Genomic DNA, 26,488 nt, shown 5'->3' with positions numbered 1-26,488 from the left:
TCTGTTTTTCTCTAGGCAAAATGTAGAATATTTGTATATTTTTATTTTATTTTGTGGAGCTAATGTGAAAGAAAACTATTATTTTTAGTTCAGTGATCCTCACATTAAAAATCAAATTACAGAACTCTCTTCATGGTACTTAGGGAACCCCTCTTTCCAGCCATCACCTGTCATTTTGGTTTGGTTTAGTTTGGTTTTAAGAATGGTAGAAAAAATATATATATATAACTGTACAAAAGCTAGAATGTGTTTTTTAAATTAATGCTCTTTATTTTGTAGAGCAGTTTTAGGTTTACAGAAAATTTAGTAGTTCAGAGAGTTCCCATATATCCCCTCCCCCAATCACAGTTTCCCTGATTGTATCTATGTAGTATATTTGTTACAACTGATGAGCCAATATTGATCACTTATTAAAAATCCATGATTTACATTGCAGTCTATTCTTTGTGTTGTGTGGTTCTTTGGGTTTTCACAAACGTATAATGACATGTATCCGCCATCACAGTATCATATGGAGTAGCTTTACTCCTCTAAAAATTTCCTGTGCTCCACCTATTCATTCTTTTTCCCCTACCTCTGAGTTGCCAGCAACCACTGGTCAAGAATGTATTTTTCATTTTAAAACTTTCATTGCACTTCAGACTTTAATAAAGTATTCAACAAAACACCGAGACAAATGAAGAAGAAAAAAACCAGCAAGATTGCTACACACCCCAAATATTCCAGGATTGGGAGAAGCTGGACTGTTCCTAGCTCACCCTTTTTTAAGACCCAAACTGTGTAGCTGTATCAGCTATTGATTGCTGAGTAACAAATCCCCCAAAAGTTTAATGGCTTAAAATAACAACTGATCTGGCCTGAGTCACTTGTATGGCTTGTCTGGACTCTGGATGGGAGCTGGATGATCCCAGATGGTCTCATCACATGCCTGGGTGGGCCACCTTGTCCACAGGGTCTTTCATCCTCAAGAAAAGTTTCTTACATGGCAGTTAGCGTCTCAAGGGAGTGAGAGAAAAAGCTTCAAGGTCTCTTGAGGCCTAGGATCAGATATTGCAAAACCTCACTTCCACCATATCCTATTAGTTAAACCAAGTCACAGTGCAGCCCAGATTCAAGGGCAGGAAAAGAGACTCCACCTCTTCCTGGAAGGAGTAGCAGAGCCACATTGCATGCGGGCACATGTAGAGAGATGGAAGGAATTCATTGTACACAATCTTCCACATCAGTTTATGGCCTGGGCTAGCTATTCCCTCTTTTTGCTTTTCCATGTCCTGTCTATGCTCCGAAAGCTGATCTCTACACACTAGATTACCCACACCTCTTTGCTTGTTGAATATTGCCGTTGGGAGGGCAAGAAGAGGCTGAGTCTCACTCCTCACTCTCACTGGAGCTCTGGTAACACAGTTCATTCTCCTTCCTTCACAAGGTAACTAAAGACATCCAGTATAATCTCCCTGAGATCCCCATGTATCTACCAAATGTACCTACGTTTCCCAATGATCTACTACCTTTTCTCCAATTTCAAAGAATGTTCAAGACCCTCCATCTCCCTGTCCCTAAGACCCTTTCTTCCTGCCTCCTCTGGGCTGGTACATCTTGCTTCATTCTCTCACACATGCATCTTCATTTTTTCTTTCTTGGATTCTTACCATCAGTTATAATCATGCTTAAGGTTCTCCTCTAGTTACTTTCCACTTTTCTTCTTTTCTTTTTCATCCAGCTCTTTCAAGAGAGTTGCATATATTTGCTATCTCTAGTTGTGTGTCTCCTAGAGCCCTCCTAACTATAACCAGCCTTCGGCCTTGCTGAAGTTATTTCCTGGTCCACCTACCTAGACCTCTCTACCTGGTTTGACAATGCTGATCTCTTGTTCCTTCCTGAAATACTCTACTCCTCCTTTACTCTCCATACTCCCCATTCTGGTTCTTTATCTAAATCATCTACATGCATGCCTTTTTCTTAGCTCAACCCTTACGTCTTCCTTCAACCAGCCTTGGAAGTTTGTGTTCTGTTCTTAGAGAGCCAGTAATTTTCTTCTGCCTGTAACTACTTCACTGAGGGTCAGAGGCAACCTTTGGAAACTACAGTGACTTAATTTCAGTGCTACCATTTTAATGCAGTATTTGGGAGAAATGATCCAACTGAAGGAAATTATCAGCATGATTGAGTTCTCCCATGGACAGACAGTTTCATCACAACTTACTCCTTTGCCTGGAAGCTGGCTAATCTGAGGCGGTGGATCATGAGGTCAGGAGTTCGAGACCATCCTGGCCAGCATGGTGAAACCTCATCTCTACTAAAAAAAAAATAAATAAATAACAATACAAAAATTAGCTGGGCATGGTGACACATGCCTGTAGTCCCAGCTACTTGGGAGGCTGAGGCAGGAGAATCACTTGAACCCAGGAGGCAGAGGTTACAGTGAGCTGAGATCACACCACTGCACTCCAGCCTATTGACAGAACGAGACTCCGTCTCAAAAAAAAAAAAATTGTATACACTCTGATTTCAGAAAAATTGAAATTGAAAAAAATCATGCATTTTAGAGGAATTGTAGTATATACAGTAGTCCTTATAAGGCCCCCCGAAGATCAGGTCTCCACCAGCCTTTCCAACCCAGTCTCCTGTTGCTGCTCGCCTTGTGCTTCATACACCATGAATGCACCATGTTGTTTGAAATTTCTCCTCACACACCATACCTGGTGGGGCCTCTGGCGTTTTCTTTATCTTGCTGCTCTTTCTGCCAGAATGTTGTTGTTTACCTGACTGACATGGACTCAACTTTTGAGGCCAGAGTCACACATTACTTCCTCTCAATAGCCTTTGCTGACTCCTCCTATATTTGGTGCCTCTTCTCCAGGGTCCAGTTACTCCCAGTATCACTTCTGTAGGAGCATTTAATACATTGTGAAGTTATTACCAATTCACTTGTCTGTCTCCCGTCATTATTCTGTTAGCTTCTCTATTGTCAACATTTAGTCTAGAGCTCAGAACTGATTCTCAATGAATATTGGATGGAGAAACCCCTAATTCCTTAGAGCTGATGAAACATTGGAATACTGTACAGATAAAAGCCTGAGCTGGTGCTTCTCCTCTAAGTGAGCCTTGGGCTTTATGGTACCAAAACTATATTGTTCACTTAAAAAAAAAAGTCATTCTTACTTTAAATAATTAATGCCGGTGTTTCTAATGAGTAGATAGAACAAGTGATTGAAATGTTCAGTTTTTCTTTTTCTAATACCAAAAATGTACAAAAATAACCTAAGATGATTATGCAGAAAGTTGTGGCAGATTTGAATCACTTTATTTACTTTTCAGAAAATTGTCAATTTCTGCTGACACTTGATTTCTTAATCTTAGGTACCAAGAAGCTTGCTGAATTTCTAACATCTAAATAATTTGACCATGGTTATGTTTGAACTCAACAGTAGACAACCACAGTTAAATGTGCACAATACCTCCCTTTTGCTTCTTACTAGAATTTGAATAAATTCCTGTCAAGAAATCCTGTTTATGTATATGGTTCTAAATGATCAGTTTGCAAAGTAACTCATTTAGAAAATGTGAAATGAAGAACAAAGTCTTCCGCTCTTGTCTCATAATGTGATTTCACTGAGTGTATGTTCTTGCATGATGAGCAAATGATTGTCATCCCTAAAAGTCTCAAGGGACATGGATGTCATCTTAATAAAGAAATTAAAAGGTACATCTTTTCATGAGAAACCATGTAAATTCTTGACCTGTCGCAGAAAATAGTTCTCTAATTGGTTTTGTGTGGTGGTGCAGCGGAATCGTTTTCCCTAGATGTCACCCCAGCAAAGCACCACTGTACATCATTGTCAGCAGCTAGTGAAATCTTCCTAATAAGAGGGGGGATACGTGCATGTGGCCATCCTCATAAAGTACAAAGTTGACTCATATTTCACCCTCCCAACCGATATTTGCAGCTTGAGATTAAAAAATTCTATTGTAAAACAAGCTAAACACAGAGATTAAAAGCTTCTAATTATGAAAATTGTTAAAATTCAAATTTGCCTCTTTTTGGGGGGAGACAAGTTCTCCTTTTGTCAACCAGACTGGAGTGCAGTAGCATAATCATAATTCACTGCAGTCTTAAATTCCTGAGTTCAAGTGATCCTCCTACCTTGGCTTCCTGAGTAGCTGGGACCACAGGTGTATGCCACCACACCTGCCTAATTTTTTTTAAGGTTTTTTGTAGAGATGGGGTCTCCCTATGTTGCCCAGGTTGGTCTTGAACTCCTGGCCTCAGGTGATCCTCTGGCATTGGTTATATTTTTTTATGGGACATTTCTATGCCAAGCAGCCAATTCTTGTGGCTATATATATATATCTTTGTATAGCACCAAATATCTGAAATGGAAACATCAAAATTCGATTTATAATTATCCAGATGTCAAAACTTTTGGTTTGACATTAGGATGAATGACTGAATTTTTAAAAAACATCTACGAATATACTTTGAATTATGTAGCTTTACCTTCCTGAAGTATTAATTTTAAAGGAAGTGGAAAGGCTACTAAGGTGTAAAATCTCTTATGCAAGTTATACAGGAATGCTAGAGTTAATATTGTAAGGCCATTAGCTCCTAAAAAGGGAAGAGAATGAAATGATTGGCAAGGAAGATATCAAAAATTTTGACCTGACTTCAAATTTACTGCATCTAAGAATGATTTATATTGTATTTTTCTTGCAGATATGGCCCCACTTTGACATTTATATTTTAGACAAATGCAAACTCTGAAATTCTTTAAATCAATATTTCATATCAACTGCTGACAGCATTCTCTTCTTTTTGGAAAACATGGAAAAGGGTGTTGTTTTTACCTTGTGATCTTTGTAAACTAGGTAACATGCCTGCTGACACTGGCCATTCATTTACATAAAATCACCCTGGAGCAAAAGTTAATGTTGCTGCAAGAATACACAGCCTTCAGAATACCTTTTCAGAAAATTTCCTTTGTTAAGAAATTTAAATTCATTTTATGAATGTATATGAGTTTTCCTAACTGTCTGATTAAAGATCACAAAGAAACTCTGGTTTTGCATCTCACATTAGCAGATGGTGGACAGATGGTTTAAATTAATATTAATTTTGGAAAACTTAGCTTAAATTGTTTATACTGAAGATTAAAAGTTGGAAAGCCAGCTAACATCTCCAGGGTTATTAGTACTTCCAAACCCGCATGAAAAGTAAAATCCAGAAAATCAAAATGTCTTCTTCTGAAGCAATTCACATGTCAATCAAAAAGATAGTAGGTAAAACATAACGCCTTGATGTTGAAGGACACTGAAATAAGAATGAGAAAGAGAAAACACAGATCCTAGAGTGAAAAGAGCCTTGAAAGGAGTGAGATTAGATCTACAGAAAAACGAAGCTAATCAGTACTGATTTTTATAAAGAACCGACATACAAACAACTGCTTACATTTTTTAAAAGCAATTTATTAGTAATTGGTTGCTAACTTGAACCATTTTGTCCACATTCAACTTTTATTCCTTTTATTTGAAATTAACTTCATTGTTTTTTCCCATACCCTCATTCCCAAGAGGGTGGGGATAGGAGAGAGGAGGAAACAGAAAGAGAGAGAGAGAGAGGGAGCAGGGAGAGACAGAGTGAGAGAGAATGAATGTGTGTATTTGTAATGATTGTAGACAAAACAAAAAATGTAACATGTATACAGCCTCTACTTCAGTAGGCCCAATAACAGGTAGCTCATGCTGTCATGTCTGAATATGTTTTTCTCTTTCCACTTAGATTTAGATTAATATAGAAAATTGTAGAAAAAAATTCAAAATATTCTCTAAATATTGTGTGTTTTACAAATTGAATCTTTTATCCATTCTGGTAATATTAGGGAATAATTTAAAATAACCCCAAAGATATTTAGCAGAATCCTTTTATTTAGTGAAAGGAGAAAAGTATGAATCTCCACCTGTGAAAATCCACAACTTTGCCTAAAATTGTGTCTTTTGAAAAATAAGAGAATTGATTTTTTTCAATTATTTGTCAGGCAGATGCTGGCAATTTTATTTAATTCAGTGGCTATGATAAAGCAGGTGTCATAAAGTATGCTTAAATTGGGTTGAATCCTTTTTGCTCTCCCCAGAGCACATACACACACACACAAATTTAGTTTACCTTATAGAAGACAGCTTTAGGATCTGACCAGAATGAATAGCCACTTCTAGCTTTACTGGCATCCTAGATCCACTCACATTATTGAATTAATCAAGGGGAAAATGAGTGAATAAAATTTAAGTCATCTGAGTCATTTTTAGAAAATAAATCATAGCACATGTATATTCATGTATATTAAAAACTTAAGTTGTGTTTCAAAATTGTGAAACAAAAACATATTCATCTGTTTCTAGGATTAGGTTGAAAATTACTTCAAAACTTTATTTGAAATATCTTGCACCAAACTGAATTAAATTTCTGTGATGCCATTTGAGTTACCATAAATAACAAGTGAGAAGTTGTTCCACTAACAAAGCAACACACACACACACACACAGACTCAAACAGGAATAATGACCTGAAAATAATAAGTAGATATTAATGTTCTTAGGATCATCTAAAGTTTATGCCTGTTCTGTCAATAAGACATTAAATGTTATTATTGATTACTGCCTGCTTGATATTTCTAATTAGAAGGAATCTCAAAACAGCAGTCTAGTGAGAAGACAAAGAGTAGTGCATGGTGAGTAACTTCTTGTCAAGGGTCTGCCACTGAAAATGGCAGCATGATCTTGACCCTTAACATCTCTTGACTTTCTTCAACTTTATCAGCTGATAAATGCAGAGGGTAAGCTAGCAATTCTCCAAGGTCTCTGCCAATTTTGAGAGACAAACTATCGTATGACTGTGTTCCTCAAGATGCCTACTTATAAGAATCACTTGAGGACCTTATCAAAAGGACCCTTGTGGGACCCCCTCCAAGCCTTCTGAATCAAAATCTTGCAGTAATCTGTATTTTTTGCAAGCATCCCAAGTTTTTAAATCGATGTTTGGGTAACACTGATATGTGGAAAAGGTAAATGTCATCACCTCAAAGAGACCTTGATGATAACTCCAGGCCAACTGAAGCAAACTCCACTTTTGCTTTCCTTATGCTGTGTTTCACCTCTGCCATGTCACAATCCATAAGGATGCAGTGATTTCTCTGCATCATTGTATCTCGAGAGGAAAGGGATCCAACCAAGATTCCGGATCTTAATCAATGTGGTGAATGGTGAATGAATTCCTGAATGAATCGATGAATGGATGTGTTCTAGTCCGGACTCCCGTGTCAGTCACAAGTCAGTATGTGACATTGAACATGTTATTAAATCTCCCTCATCCATAAAAGTGAAAATGCTGGCATTAGTGGATTTTTGCTAGTGTTGAATTAGACATTTATTTGTGAGTACCTGCTCCATACAGTATGGTCATTTATGTGAGTTAAAATTATTGTATTTGAACAAAACTCAGATGCCACCTAAGTGTGAAAAAGCTCTTTATGAAGTATGAATACTCAGAAATGGAAGGGCATGTTGCCATTTTGTTTTCTGCTTTATTGAGGGAAAAATATGAGAAGTATTGAAGTCCAGGGATTATGAGTATATTTAAAGGATATTTAAAATATTCAGGTACTTTAGTTAGAATAAAAATTGGAAGAGTAAGCCATCTTTTTAAAGGTTAGTAAGAACTTCAGGATGTTTTACTTCATGTTTCTAGAGTATTTTCCACCATCTTTCATTTTCAAAGGAAACATGTAGTGTACCTTCGAATAAAATGGATTTGTATTAAACTTTGTGCCTGAGTTATTAGGGTCTTTCTAATTTTGGTTAAAATATTTTTAAACTCATGGTGTTTATTTCTGTTTTATTAAGAAATGAACTTATATTCTCTCTCTCTCTCTCTCTTTTTTTTTTTTTTAGGAAAGTACATAACATTTATCCTGGACCCCTTCCAGTACCAGCTAGTGATAAAAAATCATAAACAATTAAGCTTTCGATTATTTTCTAATAAACTATTAGAGAAAGCATTTAGTATCAGTCAGTTGCAAAAAAATCATGACATGAATGATGAGCTTCACCTCTGCTATCAATTTTTGCAAGGCAAATCTTTGGACATACTCTTGGAAAGCATGATGCAGAATCTAAAACAAGTGTTTGAATCCCAGCTATTAAAAACAACAAGTTGGGACACGGCACAATTGTATCCATTCTGCAGCTCAATAATATTTGAGATCACATTTACAACTATATATGGAAAAGTTCTTGTTTGTGACAACAAATTTATTAGTGAGCTAAGAGATGATTTTTTAAAATTTGATGACAAGTTTGCATATTTAGTATCCAACATACCCATTGAGCTTCTAGGAAATGTCAAGTCTATTAGGAAGAAAATTATAAAATGCTTGTCATCAGAAAACTTAGCCAAGATGCAAGGATGGTCAGAAGTTTTTCAAAGCAGACAAGATGTCCTGGAGAAATATTACATGCACGAGGACCTTGAAATAGGAGGTAAGAACTTCTGAATGAGTACTTGGCTAAAACAAAATAATTTACAATAGACCTTTGAAATAAAAAGACAAAATGGTGACCTTGAAAAATTTTTATGCTCTTTCTAATTGGCTGATGATAAAATGTTTTACTCTGATATAACCCTGTATGATAATTGAGTTTTTTTTTTTTTTTTTTTTTTTTTTTTGCTGAGGTGGTAAAACAAGATACTTAATGGTGATAATGAGAAAGAGCATAACTAAGCTGCATTTACTCCTCTTATCTCATTCCCCACCACCCCGCCCCCCCATACACATTACATTTTAAACTATTCTCATTAAGCAGAAAATTAGACTTCAGAAGCCTATTGGTTCTCATTAGCATGCACTGATCCTTGGCTGGGTCTGTGTCCTAACATCTTTTAATTAGCACACTGCAAATCTAATCAGTGTAATAAACGCTATTAATCTTCCTTTTCACTTATTTTCTCCCAGCACATCATTTAGGCTTTCTCTGGGCCTCTGTGGCAAACACTATTCCAACTATGTTCTGGGCAATGTATTATCTTCTGCGGCACCCAGAAGCTATGGCAGCAGTGCGTGACGAAATTGACCGTTTGCTGCAGTCAACAGGTCAAAAGAAAGGGTCTGGATTTCCCATCCACCTCACCAGAGAACAATTGGACAGCCTGATCTGCCTAGGTAATTTATTTTTATCTGTTATGAAGAAAAGAAGGTACCTCTCTGCAAACTCAGTTTATCACTCATAGCTGTTTACCAAGAGGTAGAGGACACAGCTGCCTAATTGACATAATAACACCCATTTACATCAATTATAAATTATGTAGTTTATAGCCGTAGATACTCTCATTGCATGTAAACATTAAGGCCTAGGTAATTAACTATGCAAGGTATGCAAAAGGCTAAACCAAAGCTTTGCAATTATTTGAAAAAAAGTTTATGCCTATTAAATCATTTGATTCTGAGCATCTGTTGATGTGCTAATGCTTTCCAACACTGCTGCACTATCTTGTCAAGAAGTATTTAGGGATTGAAAAGGAAAGTGTTGCAAAAAAGGCACCCTGTGTGCAAATTGTATTTCTTACCTAAAATGATGTCTATATTTTCAAGCACAGGTTAGACGTTTTATGGAGTGTGTGATTCTCAAAAACATAGAAAAAAGTTTTCCATTGGAAGTTCTTGATTTAAACCTACAAAAAAAAGAAAAGAAGGAAAAAATAGAAAAGAAGAAAGGAAGGAGGGAGGGAGGGAAAGAAGGAAGAGAGAAAGGGAGAAAAACAAAAAGAAAAGCAACAACTACAAACTATTCCTGTGAAACATTGATATTTTATAAAATATTCACTGACTCATGAGATATACATGGTCACTATTTCAGTATGTTTGAGGCTGGTAGTGACTAAGGTTGTTTTGTATTTCTACATAGGCCTGTACCTCAATGACTGGAGCTTTTAATCACAGCAGATTTCATTCCCCTTTACTACTTTGAGAAGGCTGTTCACTACCATTCCCTGATTGAACTTCTACTGCCAAAGTTAAATTCCATACCAATGAGTTATTCTCTGTTCTTTCTGTATTGACATTTCATCCTGCAGTATCCTTTAGGGTACAATATTCCAAGTTTCTTTGGACAAATGCAGGAACAAATGTTCACATATTTCTGTTTATTCCTTTGACAATGTAGGCAAGCATTTTAGTCTATGTTGGTCTCAATTTTTTATCTTTTTAAATATGTTCCGGGTTCTTTAATGGGAACTTTCAGGAGCAAAAGTCCTCCCAGGTTTGGTCAGTGTTCACCATCAGTGGCCATGGAAGAAAATGGCCCAAGTGTTCTAGAGATTGTTCTCACTTCTTAGGCTAAGGCCCATTGAGGCAATGCCAGAAAGCATGCCTTATACTGGCAGTCAGTTAGGAAAAATGTGTTGCCCTGTAGTTTGTGTCTTTAGCATAGGTTATCAAATACATTTTATATTTTCTTTAAAAAAAAATCTTGACATTACTAAAATACAAATGCTCTTTAATTTTTCTTTGCAGAATTATTGGGGAACAAATACAGAACATTTGTGTAAATTTTGGGTAGTTGCTCCACTTGGATACACAGTACTTTCTGGCATATTTATAATTTCTGTGAAGATCTAGGTTGCATTTCCCATATATTCAAGCAGTTTCCCTTGCATTTTATGAATAAGATGACACATATTGGGAAGTAAGGCAAATACACTACAAGGAATATGTGTTTGTGTTCTGTATAGTTATTACTCTTAAAAAAATGTAGTTGTAATTCATCCACTCTCTTTTTACTTTCAACTTTTTGCTATTAAAACATCATTTTTAAATTTCAGTATTAAAGCGGAAACATTTAAATTTATTAGACTAGAAGAAATGGCAGATTCCAGAGTTATAATTTGAGTCCATTTAAGCCCATAGCTAGAGCTAGAGATTTTCACTGTTGGATCCCTCATAAATTTACAAGTCTCCTGTCATTGACAAATGAATAAAAACAACAAAAATCACAAGCAAGTTTAGATCCACCTGGATAAAGGCAGTACCTTCAGCAGCCTGGATGGTTCATCACGACCTCGGTTACCAGCAGAGGCCAGTGTTGTTCATTACGAGAATTTAAAATGATGGGGCCGACTGTGACCTAGAAAATAATGTGTATTTTTTTCTTTCAAAAGATAGAAGGTTTATGCAGATCAGAGCAAACTTATATGTGAATTAGTTACATAACAAATAACCTTTGCAGATAGTCATAGCTCAGTTGTATTTCTCCGTATTGAAAGAGCATGAACTATATGTGCAAAGGCAAGACGTACACAAATATTTACCATGTGCCACGTGGTATGTGTGTATGTGCTTATCCTTCTTGTCTTCTTTAGGAAACAGTTCTATGTAGTTTAAATGCAATGTCTTAAAAAAATTAAACTTTTATCATTATAAGAGGAAAAAAGATAACAATGACAAAATGATTGCTGTACTTTTTCCAGGAGGTAGGATTTTGGCACTATTACAGCAAAGAGAAAAGACATTCTTCTTTTTACAGAAATTTTGCATGTCAGCACACTTTGATTATAAAGCAGGGTTGAGAAGGAACTGCCAAAGTCTGTTTAAGTAATTTAAAGCAATCATCTGCTGTAAGAGGTTATGATAGATTTGTCCTTTTTTCAATGCTCTTGACAATCTCTCTTTAAAACTATTCTCCTCTTATTTTAGGCAAAGAAAACAACTCTATGTTTTTTCTATATTTATGTATCTTGTTAAGATTCTGCTTATCATGACCTCAGTAAAACATTTTACCTGTTAATAATTAGTTAAGATCTCTATGATTACATTTAAATGAAAATTTAAAATAAGTTGGTAGATATGAGGTTTCAGTAACTATTACTTGGCGCTTAAATCTCAATAGGAAAAAATTGCTGATAGAGTGGAAGTTTGAGAAACTCTGAGAGAAAAGTAAGAATTTTTCAATTATCCCAGAAAAAATCTGGGGTGGAGTTAGTATTTAGAACTGCAGGTTTTAGATATAGGAAAAAGAAAAGTATAAAAGATAATTCAGAAAGACAAAGATAAGAAAAAAAGATAATGCAAGGAGTAAAAGCTCTCAAAATTGGAATTTTGATAAATCAGTTGCAAATAAGCTTGATGAATACCACTTCTTAATGGTTTATTTGAATAACAGATAAATAACTTAGTATAATGGTACACGGTATAGACTCAATAAATGTTATCTGTTGTTATCACCAAAATGACATTTAACCTCTGCGATGTCCCTATGTAGTTTATATTGTTTTCTTCATTTGCAATTATTTATGAACATCATGCTCAAGTCTACCTTACCTCATAGGAGCGCTCTTTTGATGACTCACCAGTGAAAAGAGCAAATATACTCTAGAATGTCAAGGTATATTAAAACTGTCACATGGCTCAGGTGAATTGCAGACACCTAATGTTGTTCAGTGACATATTCTCAAATTGAGAAAAGTTGCAAACATGGTCCAGTTGCGGGATATTAAAGTAAAGGGAGATGCCTTAAAACTGGAACTAGGCAAAAACTGTAATACTTTTTTAAAAAGAATATTATAAATTATAACTCTAGAAGTATGAGCTTGCAGTGAGTCCACACTGAAATTTGATGAAAGATTTGAAGCCAATTGTGAGTAGTTGGTGTGGGACGGGAATACAGAAAGGAAAATACTAAGGTCCTTTAATAACAAATAATAATGATCATTAGATGCAATCCATGTTAAATATATTAACGATTTCAATATTCCAGAGCAATCTTATAGACATTGTTTCATGTCATCATCACCAGGATACTCTGGAGGACAGTGACAGCTATTATTTTGTCACTTTTACAAATGAGAAAATTCTCAGGGTGCTAAATACCTCATCTAAGATCGTGGAGGTGATAAAGAAGAAAGGCAGGTCTTTAACTCAGGTTTTCTGACCATACACATGCTTTTCCCCTCAGGTCTGTTGGATACCAGAGCCCTTGAGATCTGTTTTCATTATCCCAGCTGACAGGGGAGAGGAATTCTTTGTATCTCAGTTCTACAAAGTCAGGCATGATGTGCATGTGGGCAAGATCAGGCAGCATGGGCCAGAGGATCATACAGTTCGCTGAATTTTTAGCTTCAAGATAAGATATTCTGAATGATAATATTAATAATTATTTGAATATGTGCCTGCCACTGTGTTGTTTTATGTATATTAGGTTGTTTAATTGTCAAGTATTTTTATTCAATTATTGAGTAATGAGGTTCAGAAACATGACTTAACGCACACAAGTCATACAGCTAGATAGTGGCAGAACCAGAAGTTGATGCCAGATCTAACTTTAATGCCTACCTATAATGACTGTCACCTCAGAAAAAAATGTTCTAGAAATGGACTGGAGACCTTGACCACTATTTTTTACAAGATATGTATTACTGATTCTCAAATGCAGTTGGGTTTAAGGGTAAGGATAGAACTAGAGGTTCACATTAGAATCTTGTGTGTATTTTTTTAATATAAATGAACTTTTTGTTTTAGAATAGTTTCAGATTTATAGAAAAATTACAAAGATAATAGAGAGCATTCCTGTGTACCCCCCACACAGTTTCCCTTATGAACATTTTATATTAGTGTGGTATATTTATAAAGATTAAGGGTGTTATTTTGAAAAAGCTCATTTGAATATTATAAAATAATTGTGTATTCAAAAGCTTAAAAGTTTACATAATTCAGACAATAGTGAAGTTTAACAACATCCTCTCTTCTGATGAGGATTTACAGAAGATATAACTTTAGGAACTTCTAACTGGAGGAAGTGGGGGAAGGATATTCTACAAAGAGGTACATCAGAAACTCAGGGATGTAAATAGTGAAAATTTTCTATCTAATATAAGGGAACAGCAGTTAAAAGTGAAAAATACTGATTTTGATGTTCATCGGATTTTCAGCTCAGCACAAAGCTAAGGTGGTTAGATAATATAATGAATGCTGGAAACAGAATGTGAAAGGAATGAAAAACAACTTTAATGAAAATGCAAATTATTGTATTTAGATCTAAATATCAACTTTGTAAGAATAGGATGAGAAACGTGACTCAGCAGAAAAGGGTTTAAAGCAATGATTCTCAGCCTCGATTGCTCATTGGAACCACCTGGGAGGCTTTAAACACTTTGCATACCTTGCCCCACCCTTAGAGATTCTGATTGCATTGGTCTGGGGTGCAGGCTGATGGCTTTAAAAGCTCCCTAGGTGATTCTAATGTGCAGCCAAGATTCAAAGCCTCTAATTGAAAGGTTTTAGTTAATGCAGTGGTTCTGATTCCATTAGACAGGAATGGGGCATTTAGTTTTTAAACAATCCCAGGTGACTCTAATGGGCATCCAGGGTTGCTGATAATCTCTGGGATATCAGAAAATTAAAACAATAGTGATATTATTTCAAAAATCTGTTGCTCATCTGCTCCCAGGAAATAGTAGTAGAAGCATGGTGTCTAGGGACAGAAATTAATAATTCTCTACTTTTCCAACTAAAATAGTACACACCTAGTTGTGCCAAGTCTTAAGAGGCAGATTGACTAATTGAATTCATCCAGCATGGCAAAGGCTAAACAATGTATCATCTCTGACACACAATTAGAAAATGGCATGATAGTTGTCTTTACATACTTTGAAAGGGTTGTTATGTGGAAGAATGATTAGACTTTTTTAGCCTGTGTGTTTTATAAAGGGTGGAAATTAAAAGGAGGAAAATTTCAACTCAATATGAAAAATAGCTTTCTACTAAATGCTAGAATAGCGTTTAGTAGAAAGCTACTGAATGCTACCATTGGAGTTATCCAGTTAGAAAATGTGTAGTATGCCGGGCGCGGTGGCTCAAGCCTGTAATCCCAGCACTTTGGGAGGCCAAGACGGGTGGATCACGAGGTCAGGAGATCGAGACCATCCTGGCTAACACTGTGAAACGCCGTCTCTACTAAAAAAATACAAAAAACTAGCCGGGCGAGGTGGCGAGTGCCTGTAGTCCCAGCTACTCCGGAGGCTGAGGCAGGAGAATGGCGGTAAACCCGGGAGGCGGAGCTTGCAGTGAGCTGAGATCTGGCCACTGCACTCCAGCCTGGGCCATAGAGCGAGACTCCGTCTCGAAAAAAAAAAAAAAAAAAAAAATGTGTAGTATCAAATTACAAAGGAGTAGATTTTAAGTGTTTTCACCACAAATAACTGATCAGTATGTGAGGTAATTGCATATGTTAATTATTTGACTTAACCATTCCAGAATGTATGTGTATTTCCAAACATCAAGTTGTATACCATAAATATATCCAATTTTTATTTGTCAATTAAATAAATAAATAAAAGCAACTGTGCAATATCTTCAGTAGGATCTTGGGAGCATTCCTGTTTATATGTATCTTCCAACTTTGAAGTACCTAGATTGCATTGCCCATGAAGTCCAAGTCCGTGTGCTGTGTTCCTTTTTCACACCAGCAACAGTGGCTCAGTGCTCCGAGCAGAGTTGGGCCTTAATAAACATTTATGGAATATATGAACGCTGAATTTACATGTCTGTATTTTATCTGTGAACCAAAGACTGTGTCTGAGATGCAGAGTGAAGATAGGCGTTTGTACCAATTCAGATTTATTTTTAACCTTACTTAAGATATACAATTGTTGAGCCAAAGATTAATTATTTTGCCTCAAATTATATGATTATCACAATTTCCTATTTAGCTTCTCAACTGTCTTGAAGACAGTTATGTAGAAATGCACACACACACACACACACACATCATGAGCTTCACTCCATTCCTTCACACCTTCCAGGGCACACCATCTCCATCTCCAACCCCTCTCCCACTTTTACAACCACCTTCTCTTTAAGATCACCCAGTGTTCAGCCCCAGTGACTGCAGCAGGGCCTAGCTGTTCATTTCACTCCATCCATTGCTGCTATCCTCTGATCACCATGACTAATCAAATGGCATGCCAGCCTGCACCAATCATTAAGATGACCCAAATTAACAGCCTGGCCATGTCACAGTACATTCATTCCACATATACAGACAGGGCCTAAGCGTGAGGCAGAAACCCAGATATGCTTATTTGTTTTTGCATTGTAACATGCATTATTGATTGTCATGAGCTGCTTTAGTGCTTTAAATCTGCAAATGAGAATCATCCGTCCCTTATTAGAGCCAGAATTGAGAACTGAGAGCAAAAGAGAACATGTATATGCCTTTTTTAACCATAATTTTTTATTTGTTATTTTCCTTCACAGTTGTGTTGTAAAAGATTTTAGCTCAAGACATTCCCTGGCATCTCACTTAGAAGGGATACTTAATCAAAATAGTTTTGTATCCTGAAAAGAGAAAGAAGTCTTCCCTAGCCAGGTGAAGAATGCAGTGCATGCTCTGAATTGTGAGATCGTATAGGGAATTTTGTAATCTAATTTCCTAGCATATACCGGTCAGTAAAGCTCAGTTCTTAACAACTCACAAGCAGCCTTATCTTAATCACAGTTGCAGTTGTTGGCATCTTGTGGTGCCTGGTGTAAATTTTATCTCAAAATATTTGCGTTCTTGATGGCCATTTTTCGGCAATGCATTCTAATAATTAGAGTCCTATTACCTGCTAAATGTTAGTATAAATTAACAATCCATTATACACAATAAGTTTTATAAAACATTTACAGATAGAGATCATCTTTAATTAAAATTAACTTCCATATGAAAGCCAAGTGCATTAATGACTCACAATGACCTTTTATTACCTGCAGTCCCCTGTTTTGGCTGGATGATTGACAGCTTGCTGTTTGGCTACCATGTTGAATTTCAGCTGACAAGACTTTTCATTTTAACTCAATTTGCCCGCCTATCACAAGCTGGTGGCAGGCCAGACCCAAGTCACCCAGCTTTGCCTCAGCAGCTTGCTCTAGTTCTCATTAGTACGCATTTATTCAGTGGAAATTGGAAGACAAATGCTTGAAGGCATGTGAACTAAGTATAGCAAATTAGGTTTAAAGACTGAATATTTATAAGTATATGGAAAGTTTTTTTTTAATTCTAGAGCGAATTGAGAACTGAGTGCTAGCTTTGGTATAAAAGAAATTAAGATAGAAGGGGGAAGATTCTAAGAATAACAATACTATAAGCTTTTTCTTTCCATTTTGGAAACATGTAAAATCTCTCTGACAACACCTTATCAAATAAAAACCTGGCTTCTCTTTCATGGAGTGCTTGCACAAAGAAGTTTAGCACCTCATGTGTGAGAAGGGGGAAAAAATGAGGGTCATGTTCATTTGTTGCTTGGTTATCCCTTGGTATGTTTTAAATTGCCTTGTTTGTTCGGCACTAGCACAGAAACAGATGTTGCTCTACCGTGCAGGATAATTTACTGTACCTCCTGGTGCAGCATGGAAGTCCTCCCAGGGCCCAGCTGGTCTGTCAGTGGCACTGGCTGGTGTCTGCTCAACTATGACAACTACAAGTAGAGGCTGCAATTTTTTTTTATTGTGCAGTTGTCATTCTTCTCAACGTATAGCTCTGCCTGCATTTGTACTGGGGCTGGTGGAAAAGCTGCTGGCTTTTGTGTCTGGATGTTATTCTGCAGAGCCATGTAAGCTCTACTCTCCATTGTTGATAATAACGCAACTCATTACTTTTGTCGTCTAATGATTATCGGCATGATCGCTCAGAGCGAGAGCCAACCTCATCTTGCACACATAACTGGTACTGGAAGGTAAAACAGATTTGTCACTTATGATCTGACCGCTAAGCCACACTTTGCGCTCCATTATTGTGATTAACTTCTACATAAGATATGCTTGCCCAATTGTCATTTGTGATACTGCGGTGGGCGCAAGCTGCCATACTTCCCGAGAGCACATCAGCCAATCAGATTTGACCATGTTATTCGGACTGTTACATGCCTGCTCTGTCACAGCAGCCATCCCACAATTATTTTGCTTTTGTGTTTCTTCTTCCCACACCCCTACTGGACTTGTTGGGTGAACAGCATTGCTACATATGTCAGCTACCATTTCACACCACAAGCTAAAATGATGCTGTGCTATTGTTGCTCCGACAGAGCCAGCAGCAGTACATAGGAGGCCGACCCTTGCTTTTCACCACAGAGACGTTGGTCCTTAGTGCCCTGCCAGCTGAAATCCATCGTGTCAGGTGCCTTGTGGCTATCTGCAGTAGAGCCCGTGTTCCAAAACCAAAGTTCTTTTCTGGCCTCATCACCAACAAACCGATTTGACTCTGCCTGATTATAATAACGAAGGCAGTCCAAGAGAATATGCACTGCCTCACTGTACGTCACATTGAATCACCACACTGGCCACACAAAGCTGACCGCAGCCTCATTTCTTTAGACAAATGCATGCTTAAGGAAAAACCTCCTGGGAGAAAGCACCCAAAGCTACTTGATAGCCTTATGCAGGCTGTGCATAGATTTAAATTTTACTGAAATAACATTTATTTTTATTTTTGGCTGATGCAAGCCCTCACGGATGGGCCTGCCTTTAATAATCTAATAATTGAGTACTCTGTGTTTCAGAGCTTTACCGAACACTGAGAAACTGGGCTGTGTGTGTGTGTGTGTGTGTGTGTGTGTGTGTGTGATTTCTAAATTGCAAGTCATAAACACGACCATTTGTTATCATGTGAAGGGGGAAAAAACTCCATTTGGGGCTTTTTTTTCACATTGCTGATTAGAGAGAATCAAGCTTTATATTCTAGGACCCATTCACGCTGGTGGAAACATAGTCAGTTTTGATTATGAAGGGAGAGATGCAGACCTAGACAGGAGCTACATGCTGATATGCATGCTATCAGAATGATTTATGCAAATTATGCATATTATTCCCAAAGGAATTCCTCCTCAAACTGCCAGGATAAATTGCCGGAAATTAGCCATAAAATCTGTCGTGCTAGGAGCAAAAGGTGAAGGCCACTGGGAAAGCAAGGACATTTGGCTTCTGGAATCTTCCAGGATATGATGATGCCTGTTATTCTCCCTGGATGCTGAGGAAAATGTGATTTTCTTCTGAATCCTCTAAAAATGTTTTCCTTTTGAAAATTTTGCAGCAAATGTTGACTCACATTTTATTTACAGCTAGCATAAAAGAAATTAAGTGTAAAGCTGTCTCAGAAAGCACTACTACAATTACTTTACTATTAACTGCCTAAGTGGTTATTAAATGGCTAAGCCTGGCTTTAAAGCATCACAGTTCTAAAGGTTTGTGGAATGACTCACCAGCTGTGTGTTTTAACTGGGATATGGTTTTAATTTCAAACATGTATACCCATAACACAACATTCCTCTCCAGCAGGATCATCCTCTCCTACAAAATCTTAATGACTTTCTGCCCAGGTACAGGCATGATTTAAGTGTGGAATGACTTAAGTGTGGAATGACTTACAGGAATGACTTAAGTGTGGGGGAGTGTACATGTAGTTTCTGTGTGTTTCAGAAGGAGGGGGCATTGTGTGAATGACAGGTACAACACTGATACCTTCTACCTGTGAGATGCCCCTAAGCCTTGCTGGAACCAGACCACCGCTCCTGCTCACATCCTGTGCAAAGCCACCCTTGGCTCCCTCTTGGTGCTCAATGTATGTAACGAAGAAACAGTTTCCTTTTCAATCAACGCTATTAGTAATGAGCTTTTATTGCAAACTGAGAGCACTTTTCAGGAACAGCCCTATCTTAATAAGCTATCTTTTTTTTTTTCCTTCAGAAAGCACCATTTTTGAAGCTTTACGACTGTCCTCATATTCAACCACCATTCGTTTTGTTGAGGAGGATTTGACTCTCAGTGCAGAGACCGGCGACTACTGTGTGCGAAAGGGAGACTTGGTTGCCATCTTTCCTCCAATCCTACATGGTGACCCTGAAATCTTTGAAGCTCCAGAGGTAAGTAAACATCAAGCCTATAATTGCTACTTCTTAGATCCTGCAGGCACATTCCTCTTCCATCCCTATCTCTTCCTTTTGCCACTTTGTTCCAGAAGGTGTTTGAGACAGCTTGATGGCTTCTGTTTTTCCTCCTAATAAGAAAGCTTTCCTCTTTGCTGAAGTGTTCCCTAAGGATATCTTTGAAAGATTTCATGATCTATAAAGAGAAATATAGTGATGAGACTAAATGCTAGTTGCTTCAAATGAAATGGACATTGCGCCTTGGCCACTATTACATTTTGGCCAAAATTGTATTTTGCTTGGTGGAGAATTATTGAAAACCATGGAGTGCTAGCTATTGACAGGTGGCTTAGAGAATAAATGATGATAACTATTTTGCTAAGTGTTTCCAAAGTAAGGTTGACTGTTCCAAAGTCAGATAGTATCATTGTTGTAGTTAAGCCCATATACTTTTCCACCTCTTACAAAAGGTATGTGCCCCTTCTTGATCAATTAGTATGGCATTATGAACTTGAGATTGTAAAGCTGCTGCTCACAGGTGAAGCTCTGAGGGTAATTGTGTCATCTCCTTGTGTTTTTTTCTGAAGCTGGAGTTAATGAATATCAAAGACTGGAAATTAATCCACCCTGGTTCATCCCTTAATACCACTTCAGAGATTCACCACCTGCATGCAAATTGAATGCAGTCCTATTCTGCCTGTGTTTTTCAGGAAGTAATGTTGCTGCAGCAGTTTTTGTGTGTAAAATGCCTTTTTTTCAAAGGGAAACTTTGCTGCTCTTTTTGAGCAATTCATAGCTGGACCACCTCTAAATCTAGTTGCTAAGATAGATGTTTTGCATCCAGGCTGAAATACGATATTGTTGAATTTTGAAAATTAACAAGAAGAGAGCAGATTCAAATACAGTTAGAAAATTTGCATTTATTTCAGCAGCAAAGGTGAATGACTTAAGTGTGGGGGAGTGTACATGGAGTTTCTGTGTGTTTCAGAAGGAGGGGGCATTGTGTGAATGACAATAACAAATAGTTTGTAGAGTATTAGCAAGGGAAGGAACATTCTGCAAACAACAAGCTTTATCTCCACTTTTGTAAATATCAAAGTACAAAATTATATACATAAATAGATATTCAATAAACAGGGCAAATGAATAGCCAATATCCAATATCTGGAAAATATTTTTAGTTTTTATTTTTATCTACAATTATGCATTTATTTAATGTCAACTTACTATTTTCATTATGTGATTATTCCACTAGTCATTAAGTTTATTATTCATATCATGATGGTAAAATTAACATTAGTGTTATCAAGAAACAAAATGTTTACCAGATTACCACTGTCTTTATATCACTATGCTTTGGACTCCTCTTATTTCCTACCCTCATGATGGAAAATACCTTGATTTAGACTTTTAGGAACTTAAAACTCAAAGTTAAAAATCGAAAGTATGCTAATTTATATTTTTTTCTTTTAGAATACTCAATAGCAATGCCCAAACTTTACATAATAAATCAAATAGTAATCAGAAGGGCTTGCCTCATACAAAATCTGTGGCAGAACAAAATTGCAATATTGTGAATACTGATTTAGCATCATTAGAGTAGCTTTAACTTGAGTTGATGAACTCTCTCTATCATTTACTAGATATAACATTAGCCAATTATGCCTGACTAATTTTAAAATAAGCTAGCTAATTTATTGTCACACCATTGTTTCCTTGAAATTAGTTGGAGAATGCTGATAATTCCTGGCACAGAAAAAAAAATGATATAGCCCAGAACCAGTTTTATAGAATTTGGGAAGGTCTTATTCATTCTATAAACATTTTCTGAGTGACTACCACTCTCAGACATATCGATTATTCCTTTGGTTCTTAACAACTTCATATGGCAATAAGTAGATGCTATAGATGTCCTTAAAATAGATGCCCATCCCAAGCCACCGTATACTGACAGTAAAGAAAAGCAGATAGTTCTAGAAAAGTCTACCATGAGCCATTTGTTGCTGAGAGCATGGTTCAGGAGCTCATCAGAGACACATTCATCACTACGTGCCTTTTGTATCCAACACACCTTGAATGAGAACACCAAGCCTCAGATGTTGATTACAGGCAATAGGTGTTAGGCCAAAAATATAAGGAAGGCAGATACAGGGATAATTATTCCTGGAAGACAGAGAGACAAAAGCCTCAGCAGAACATAGATTCTCCCAGCCCAACAAGGCATAGTTTCAGAATTTCCAAGCTCCAAAAGACTCTAAAATTTGGCATTCCAAAGACAGGCCATGGTCTTCCATCATACTTGAGAGCTATTGGATCTGCATCTCCCTATTCCTGGAATGCCCCTCCTTATTTGTGTACCCAGCAGGCTCCAAATTACTCCATAGGAATCACCTAATCACCTCTTCATTGACAGTGTGCCTGATTTCCACCTCGTTCCTCAGAGAATTTGCCATTGCTCACACTCTGGCCTGTGTGTACCCTTGCGGTGGGGTATAAAACACAGTATTTTGCAATTATTTATTTACTTGTCCTTGCTTCCATATGCTGTAAGCTCTAGAAGAGGAAGGACTATGTCATTCCCATCTCCGTATTATCAGTGTCTAGCACACAGGAGGCTGTACACATAAGGTGAATAAATAAGGGGATGCTTGGATAGATAAATGTACTTAAAGTGAAAATATGCTTCAGTTATAATTTTAAATCAGGACAGATACTGCACATTAACATATGTACTGGGCCTAAATAGATCAAATGAAGTGATTTGTGTATAAATATAGCAATAGTATTGGGAGTGTTAAGTACTGTGGCAAAAGGAGATGCCAGGAGACATCTAAATAGGACCACTGGCTACTTCTGAACTAGCCCTCAGCACTTGCAAGCATTTAGACCTAGTTTGGTGAAGTCATTTTGATTTTTTATTTAAAAGAACCTGAAAAAATAGACTTTTGGGTGAAGGTCTGAATTTTTAAATATTTGGAAAAATGAAGTTTAAAATACAATATGGGATAAATAAAAGGTGTTTTGGGACTCAATTGATCCTATAAGCTGCCAACATGTGACCTCTATATTAGGAATTATTCTTTCCCTGAATATTGGTTGCTTAACTTATTTAATGTTAGCCATTCAGGTGGCTCAGTAGTAAATAGTGATGATTTCTTTTCAGCCACACAAGATACAGAACTGGAGCTATATAGAAGCTCCATAGAGAAGACCAAATCTAAATCTGTTCATCGGCTTTCCTAGGTCCAGAGGTGCTGAGGGATAAAGGGAGACTGGTGACATTGTGGGGCTCATAGGGAGAAAAGATCAGACATTTCAGGTGGCAATGCATTATATAACCATGTAGGTAAAGAAACATGGTGAAATAACAATGTAATTCCAAAGCCTTTGAAATATCCCTCAAAAGCTCTGAAGATGAAAGATCTTCTTTGTTTAACCTAATGCAATTTTACCCTATCTACCTCTTAGAGTTGTAGAGATAATAAAATGATTAATAAATTTGAAAGCCCTTGAAAAAATTCTAAATCACTAAAAGAATTGTGGTACCAATTATTATTTTGATTATTGCCACTGTTCTTAAAATGACATGACAGATGAGGAAGTACTCTCAATAATTTTTTATCTGTATTGCCAAATGGAATAGAGATTGTGCAACTAGTAGTCTTAAAGGAAACAAACATATATCAATTATTTACTACCTAGAAATCACTTTGATGGGTATAGTGAGTGACAAAGAAATAAAAAGGCCCCTTCCCCTACAAGCTTGCTGTATAAGGACTCACATAGCTAATTTCTTATAGTCAGGTGCTTCCTGTTGAGAAAAGGTTTTTGCCATACCAACAAATTCCCAATTCTACTTACCATATTGGAACTATCAGTGTGCTAGTAAACCAGGGCTCTGAGCCCTGATTTGTAGTGTTTGTCAATTTTCATGGTATAAACTACCCCCTTGGCCAATTTCATGTTACTAATGTGAAGACCCTAAACACAGAGTCAGGAAGAGATATGCACACTCTGACAAGCTGGTCAAACTGTCTGCAGCACACTGACAATTTGAACCCAAGTCATGAAAATAAAAAGGGACTTCTGTACTCTGCCATCTTGCCTCCAGGGGCAACAGTGTAGCCCCTTAGCCATCCATTCAATACACTGACCTTTTTTTATTATGAGAAAATCATATCTTTTGTCTAATTTATATTCCCATACCCAAAATTATTAATTGAGTGGATTCAAGACATGATCCTATTGTGTGTCACCTACTTCAGCAAGACCATGTTTTATGCCTTGTAACTTCAATGCTTTACATACAGGAAGTGCTCCAAAAAAATCTGTTGAACTGAACTAAACATAGTATTTGGAGAACACAAATTAGGGTGTTATGCAATCTTCCTTTGTCACGAATACCAAAATCTTTTCTCTATCCAGAAAATTGTGTCCTCTATCCAAACTTGATTTCTAGCGCTTCAATATTATGCAATTTTCTACTATTTGTAAACACTGAATATTCATCGACTCATCATACTCTACATATTTATTTACTCATTCAATATCTATGTTTTCTTCAAAAGCTTGAAAATGGTTTTTAAAATATACTTTTTTTCTCATGTATTTATTCATTAATTCAACAAACATATATGGAACCTCTACTGTGGGAATAGCATTGTGTTGAAGGCTTTACACATACAGAGATAAATAAGAAAATATGATAGCTCCAAACTCCTGGGATTTCTTGGCTCTGCCATCTCCTGAAGGTTAGCTCTGTCTTTAGCTTGGTAGCAGTTCCAGACATCATAGTCACACATGATGAGGTCCAGAGGAGGAAAGATAATCAACCATTTCTTTTTGTTTTATTTTCTTCACAAAAAGGGGACTTCTCCTAGACGTCCCCATAGACTTTTCCCTTATAGCACTGACCAGATTGTTTCACAGTTCTATCCCAAACCAGTCAGAGACCCAAACAGTGTGATTACCAAGATTAGTGCCTAGACACATTTTATCCAGAAGAACAATGTTGAGGGGTCAACTGCAACAATCATTAGAGGAACAATGGGGAACTTCCGTGTCTTATACCTTCTCTTGTGATTTTTCTATTCTCATCCATTTAATTGACTCTCTTTAATTGTGAAGCACCATGCTTATTATGGTCACTGTAAAGAATTTCAATCAGCTCGATGAATTCCAAGTTTAAGTTTTTCCAAATGAATGGATACATCTTGAGCTTCCTGTACATTTGTTCTGTGTCACTGTGACCCCAGAATCTCAGTGGTGAGATTATTATACTCCTTCCCTTTTCAGCGAAAACAAAACTATATCCCTAGCAGCTGACACAGGCCCTTCTTAACACTGGTTCTTGCTTAGGTTTTCCATGCCTAGGCAATAGGGCAAATTGCAAATAAATTTTAACTCAAAAATATATTTATGCTCCTGCGCCCTTTGAACTTGGTGGTGGTCGCAGAGCTAAAGACAGCGGCCATTTCCATTTTAGTTTCATAAAATAAACAACTGAATAGGAATTTCTAAGATGCTTACTATGAGAAAATTGAATAGCATGTCACGGAAACTAGAGGGATGGTGTTACTTGTTGAGTAGAAATTTGAGGGCACTGAATATAAACACTAGCTGAAGGTCATGGGTTAGGAGCACTCGGCTCATGCATCATGTGTTGGCCATGGGCCTCTCGGAGGTTAGCACATTCATTTTCACAAAGAGGAACCTGAAAACCATGGTGACTGGTGATTTCTGGCTTACATATGATATCAAGACACTAAAAAGTCATAATCCAAGCTAAGTTTTCATTTTGCATTTGCTGGCTTAACTAGTGGGGCTACAGTGAGAGGCTTCCTGCAAATCATATCATAGCAAAGCTCACTTAAACTGATTTGGGTTAGGCAGGGAGCTCTTGGATAGAGGGCCAGTCTCCTCAGATTGGTCAGCATGAAGGAGGAAGCAGCAGGACTAAGCTCAGGCAAGCAGGCCTGAGTCCCAGGAATGGAAGAAGTTCACCAGGAGAGAGTTACATTTAGTAACTTTTTCTCCAGTGACCCTGTATGTCAACAAAGGGTGTCTTTGTTCATTCAGCATTGATTAGATACTGTTTGGATACATCCCAGAACTATGGTGAAATACGCATTTTAAAGGGCTCAAAATATTTATCAGAAATTTAGCAGTTATAAAAATGCAGATAAATTTTGCCATTATCATTGCATCCACTTGCAAGTTGGAAGGAAATGGGAACTACTTAGAATTTTTCTAAGCTCAAATACTGTTCAAAATAAGTATTCTACATAAATGAGGACTAACCCAATACTTTTAAAGGAAATGGTTCACTGTCCTTAACAACACTGGCTTTGAGTGAGAAAATTAAATCATCTGTGATGAATTCAGAATCTATCCACATATTGCAAGGTTTTTCACCTTAACCTGAAATGCTTTGGATCTGACCTATTTTTTTGCATTTGACTTCATGTAGTTCATATCAAAGTTGATTGTGAGCAGGTCTAATGTTAATGAGCACCAACTACAGGAAATACTTGGTCGTTTCCATGCAAA

At 37.0% G+C, this 26,488-nt stretch overlaps 1 protein-coding gene across 2 annotated transcripts in view; it reads left to right on the top strand.

Moving 5' to 3' along the window:
- LOC117078926 (cytochrome P450 7B1) overlaps positions 1–26,488 on the top strand; it is a 213,312-nt gene that overhangs the window by 175,522 nt on the left and 11,302 nt on the right. For both annotated transcript variants that reach the window (XM_033202479.1, XM_033202478.1), the window contains exons 3-5: positions 7,942–8,529; positions 9,003–9,209; positions 19,761–19,936. In XM_033202479.1, the coding sequence (XP_033058370.1) occupies positions 7,942–8,529; positions 9,003–9,209; positions 19,761–19,936 (971 nt within the window). The remainder of the gene's footprint in view (positions 1–7,941; positions 8,530–9,002; positions 9,210–19,760; positions 19,937–26,488) is intronic.

Source organism: Trachypithecus francoisi, unplaced genomic scaffold, assembly GCF_009764315.1.
Source record: "Trachypithecus francoisi isolate TF-2019V2 unplaced genomic scaffold, Tfra_2.0 Lachesis_group7, whole genome shotgun sequence".
Classification (NCBI taxonomy): Eukaryota; Metazoa; Chordata; class Mammalia; order Primates; family Cercopithecidae; genus Trachypithecus; species Trachypithecus francoisi.
This window is presented reverse-complemented; position numbering and strand designations above follow the sequence as displayed.